We start from the raw sequence: 4,908 nt of genomic DNA, 5'->3' as shown, positions 1-4,908 counted from the left end.
TAACTTTAGAAAGAGAATTGAATATATTCTTGAAAAGGGAAAAAAGAAGTGGCAGGCTATTGGGGGGAGAAAATAGCATGGCACTAATTGGATAGCTCATTCAAAGGGCCAACACTGACACGGTGTGCCTAAGGTTTTGTATAACTCTATGGGATTTTAAACCAGCATTACGGCATCAAGTATTACAAAGGAGCTGCAGTCTGGGAAAGTGCACAGACTGTCGTTGAAGTGGGCAGTGATGGGGCGAGCTGGAGGTTATGGTCAGGCCAGTTTAAGTTGTCATGTCAAATTTCGGAAAAGATACTCACAAAGTTGTCATGTCAGGATTTTAAAATGTTGAATACTCTGTATGACTATTTAGAATGGGTTCTTGCTAAATTTATGTCAGCTTTGTCTTGACTAAGATATGCACCAAATAATGCATCAAACGTCCTATTGGACATTTTGTTTGTTAATCGTTAATTAGTTGAAATCTTGTAAATAGTGTCTTGGCGAATAACATTGTTGCTCTATAAATGATCTGAAGTGCATCATTGCTAACGTAACTTTTCTGATGATGAATTTATATCAGTTTATTACTTTATTCTGCTTATGTTTCAGTGCATCCTAAATTGACAACGCAGAAGATACGATTTGATAATGACAAAAAACGAGTAGGTTGAAGCCATAAAGTCTGATCCCTGAGCACAAAACGTACATGGTCTTGGAGGTAATTAGATGGCAATGGAAGATTGATAGTATTTGTTTCATGTATGACTATCTTTGGTGGCAGTTCTGAAGACTCATGTTCACCTCAAAACATTTAACTGTTTCTCGTTCCACAGATGCTGCCAGAGCTACACTTTTCACTACTTTCTGCTTTCATTTCAAATTCCCAGCATCTGCAGTATTTTGCTTCTATTTTACTACTTTGATGTAGTTTGGCTAGAATCTGCAACATGTAAGCTTTATTTTGCTTAATTCACAAGTAGTGCTTTTGGATTTATGAGCTGATTTCCAAAGTGTTGTTAGCTCTTGCCCTGACTTCCCGCCATATTGCCATAATGGTTTTTCTTCTTTCTCGTGTTAGAAGGGACCTGTTGCAAGATTCCAAAAGACTGGTGGGGTCATGAATTTTCACTGAAATCCTTACAATCGGTTAACAATTAAGTAAACTTTAAACCTGTTGCTGGCTCTCCCACATTGTGGTAAAGCGCATCCAGGTAGTTGTGTAAACAACATCTGTTAAATGGCATGACAAGCCCTCAGGATGTTTTCGTTTAAAATTTGCTTTGTTTCTGAGTAAATTATTCTCTTGACAAGCATCAAGTCCCTCGGGTCAAAACTAGAAAATGTTTCCTGAATATATGTGCTCTGGTTATTTGTTCAATTGTTTCTCAAAAGTTCTGCGCTGAATTTATCTCCTATCAGAGTTTGACGTATTCATCTTAATTAAAATTGGACATTTCAAATTCAGTTTTATGTATCACTCACAGACATCCAGAATGAAAATTTTCAAACAGCACATTATGTTCAGTTAGTTTTTCTCTGTTTCTTGCCATAATTCTCATAGATACATACTCATTTTAAAATGTGGGAGGAAGTAATGTATTAGGGTTAACTGACCGGCATCAAGCTTTGCACGTCTATTTGCCTCAGCATAGACAGCATACGGCGGAATTCTTCGGGTCCCATAGCCGCGTGTTTCTCAGCAGCATGCTGTCCACTGGTGGCAGGACTCGCTACTCCATGTCAATGGGATTTCCCGCTGGGAAACGCGTGGTCGGGGGTGCACTGCCGGCGGGAAAAGAGAATCCCAATATCCAGAGAATTCCAGCCCTTGTGACTAGTTATGATTGTTATCTGAGGTCCCTTCCACAAATAGTTCATTTATACTTTTCCATTTTTCTGTAAGGACATACTTTCACCTGGCTGATAAGGTTTTTCAGGTCAATTCAATTCTTGGATCACCAAGAAACAGCAAGAACTACCACCAAGACGACTGCAGTATGATCAAAAGCACCAATTAATTTACAGCATTGTCTCTAATGGCAAATGACTCAACCCCAGTGTCATCAGAGACACCCAACAATAACAAGGAATTTGATGCAGTAAAAAGTTTAACCATGTAACAATTTATACAACTATGTTCTCCCTCAGGGGCTGGTTTAGCACAATGGGCTAAACAGCTGGCTTGTAATGCAGAAGAAGGCAGCAGCGCGGGTTCATATTCCTGTACCGGCCTCCCCGAACAGGTGCCGGAATGTGGCGACTTGGGGCTTTTCACAGGAACTTCATTGAAGCCTACTTGTGGCAATAAGTGATCATTATTATTAGTTGTTTCATGGATTTTTGATACCATTGAGCAACACTTGTTATTGGGGCCTAAATATTTTCAGCCCCGTCTGCGAACATCCTACCAAAATTTTTCCTGGTCTTCTGAAAAACTCCGTATTGGAAACTGGGGTGATTCACCAGATGAAATGGTTCGCAAAACCTGTTCCAAATCTAATCAAGAGTTAAACACAAATTGAAATACAGCAAAATGAACAAAAATAGACTATTGTGTAGGAGTGACCGATGAACAAACATACAAATGCTACCTGAGAATTTTGACCGTTAACTAGCACGAAATATATTAAAATGCTAATCGTGATTGAAATAGATCTTAATTTTCAAAAGTAATTATTTTTTCGAGGCTTTGAAAAGGATTTTAATTTTGTTAAACAGGGACTGCATATAGATTATGAGATTATGGAACCATCTGGTCACTGTCAACAAAATAAAGTCTTCTTGAAATAGTGCTTCAATTAAGTTTCAGACTTTCTTGCAAATTGTATTCAATTGCCAAATGCATTAGATGACCAATTGTTGTTAATGTGGTTACTGGTGGAATTCAGTTATATCTGTCACAATAATACAGATTTTCTTTTGTTTAACGCAGGCAGCAGAACGACATTTTAAACAGTTACAAATCATTTAAAGAAGAGGATATGATGGAAGGAAGGAGTATTGTGAAAGGTACACTCTACCTCCTGTTGACAGTGATTGGAATCCCAGGTAATCTAACTATCATCACATCATTCATCCACATTGCCTGCTATGACCACAAACTCCTCCCGGCAGATACAATAGTGTCCAATTTAGCCAGTGTGAATTTAATAGTGGTTTTGGTAAGGTGCATCCCAGAAACTACAGCAGCATTTGGACTAAAGCAGCTGTTTGACGATTATGGCTGCAAAATAGTAATTTTCATTTACAGAACCACCAGGTCTTTGTCTATCTGGTTGACTTTTCTCCTAAGTGGCTTTCAATGCATTACTTTGGCACCAGTCACTTCAACTTGGTCCACTATCAAAAGGCAAGCAGCAAAATACCTGAGTGCTGTTATTGCTTTTCTATGGGTTCTGAACATGTCCTTAAGTACTCCAGCTATATTATTTTCCATTTCCTCAGAAAATAACTCAGCTGGCAATAAACATGCTGTGAATCTTGAGTACTGCTTGGTGAAGTTCCCTTCGCAGACAGTCAAGCTGGCTAATGGCGCACTGCAGACCTCCAGAGATGTCATACCCATTGTCCTTATGGTTCTAGCAAGTACTTATATTTTGCTAGTTCTGTATAGACACAAGCAGCAAGTTAAAGGGATTCGGAGCTCGAGCAAAAACCAGGGATCCACAATTGAGACTCGTGCAGCCAAAGCAGTGGTCACTTTGGTTACTCTCTATGTACTTTTCTTTGGAGTTGACAGCCTTCTGTGGATTTATACACTGACTGTCGCTAAAACAATGCGGACCTCTCTCATCTCGGACCTGCGGGTTTTTTTTTCCTCACTCTACGCATCAGTCAGCCCTATTGTTATTATTATTTCCAACAGAAAAGTCCACAATAAATTAAAATGTGTAAAGGCAAAACCAGAAACAATGTTGTCAGAAACTGCTTCTTGAGCGATTTGAAAATACAAGACTCGACTAATTTAAAAGATCCCTGAACATGTTTTTCGATTGAAATTAAGAATAAGGATCTGACTAAATGTACAGTTCACATCCATATTTAAATATGGGGGGAGATGATGGCATAATAGTAGCATTGCTGAACTAGTAACCTAGAAGAAAACAAAGACAAAATGCTGGACAATCTCAGCAAGTCTATCAGCATCTGTGGAGTGAGAAGGGAGCTAATGTTTCTAATCTGGATGACTCTTTGTCAAAGCTGAAAATAGGGTAGGATTTATATTGTGGTGGGGTGGGGGTGGTCATGTTTGGAGCAGTGGGATTGGATAGAGGGGCAGCAACACGATGGCACAGTCGTTAGCACTGCTGCCTCACAATGCCAGGAAACCGGGTTCAATTCCAGCTTCAGTCACTGTCTGTGCAGAGTCTGCACGTTCTCCCCGTGTGTGCGTGGGTTTCCTCCGGGTGCTTCGGTTTCCTCCCACAGTCCAAAGATGTGCAGGTTAGGTGGATCGGCCATGCTAAATTGCCCCTTAGTGTCCAGGAGTGTTCAGGCTAGCATACGGGAATAGGGGGAAGTGGGTATGGGTAGAGTGCCCATTTGAGAGGTCGGCAAGGACTTGATGGGCTGAATGGCCTCCTTTTGCACTGTAGGGATTCTATGATAGGTGGAGATTGACAAAGATGTCGTGGATAACAAGACAAAGGGAGTGATCAAAGCTAAGAAGGGTGCTGATAGTGGCACACTAACTGATCAGAATGTGCTAATGGCAGAATAAAGATAAGCAGTGTGTCAAAGGTCAACTAGGAACAGAGAACAGATGGTCCAAGTGGGGTAGGGGGAGGAGGGAGCAATAGTGAGGAAAAAAATGGATCGATGGAAGAAATGAAACTGAATTGTTAGAAATAAGAAATGGGGTGAAGGTGGAGGAGAGAGTTCACATTCGGAAGTTGTTGAACTTGAGGTTAAGTCAGA

The 4,908-nt window shown here is 40.3% G+C and overlaps 1 protein-coding gene across 1 annotated transcript; it reads left to right on the top strand.

Annotated features, from left to right (window-relative positions):
* The first annotated feature begins 229 nt into the window (after positions 1 to 229).
* On the top strand, positions 230 to 3,926 carry ora2 (olfactory receptor class A related 2). Its single transcript, XM_072481930.1, has 3 exons — positions 230 to 260; positions 601 to 709; positions 2,924 to 3,926. The coding sequence occupies exon 3, from the start codon at positions 2,973 to 2,975 to the stop codon at positions 3,924 to 3,926; it is 954 nt and encodes a 317-aa protein (XP_072338031.1). The 5' UTR covers positions 230 to 260; positions 601 to 709; positions 2,924 to 2,972.
* The last annotated feature ends 982 nt before the right edge of the window (positions 3,927 to 4,908 follow it).

This window comes from Scyliorhinus torazame, chromosome 17, assembly GCF_047496885.1.
Source record: "Scyliorhinus torazame isolate Kashiwa2021f chromosome 17, sScyTor2.1, whole genome shotgun sequence".
Lineage (NCBI taxonomy): Eukaryota > Metazoa > Chordata > Chondrichthyes > Carcharhiniformes > Scyliorhinidae > Scyliorhinus > Scyliorhinus torazame.
Note: the sequence above shows the minus strand (reverse complement) of the source record. Positions and strands in the feature narration are given on the sequence as shown.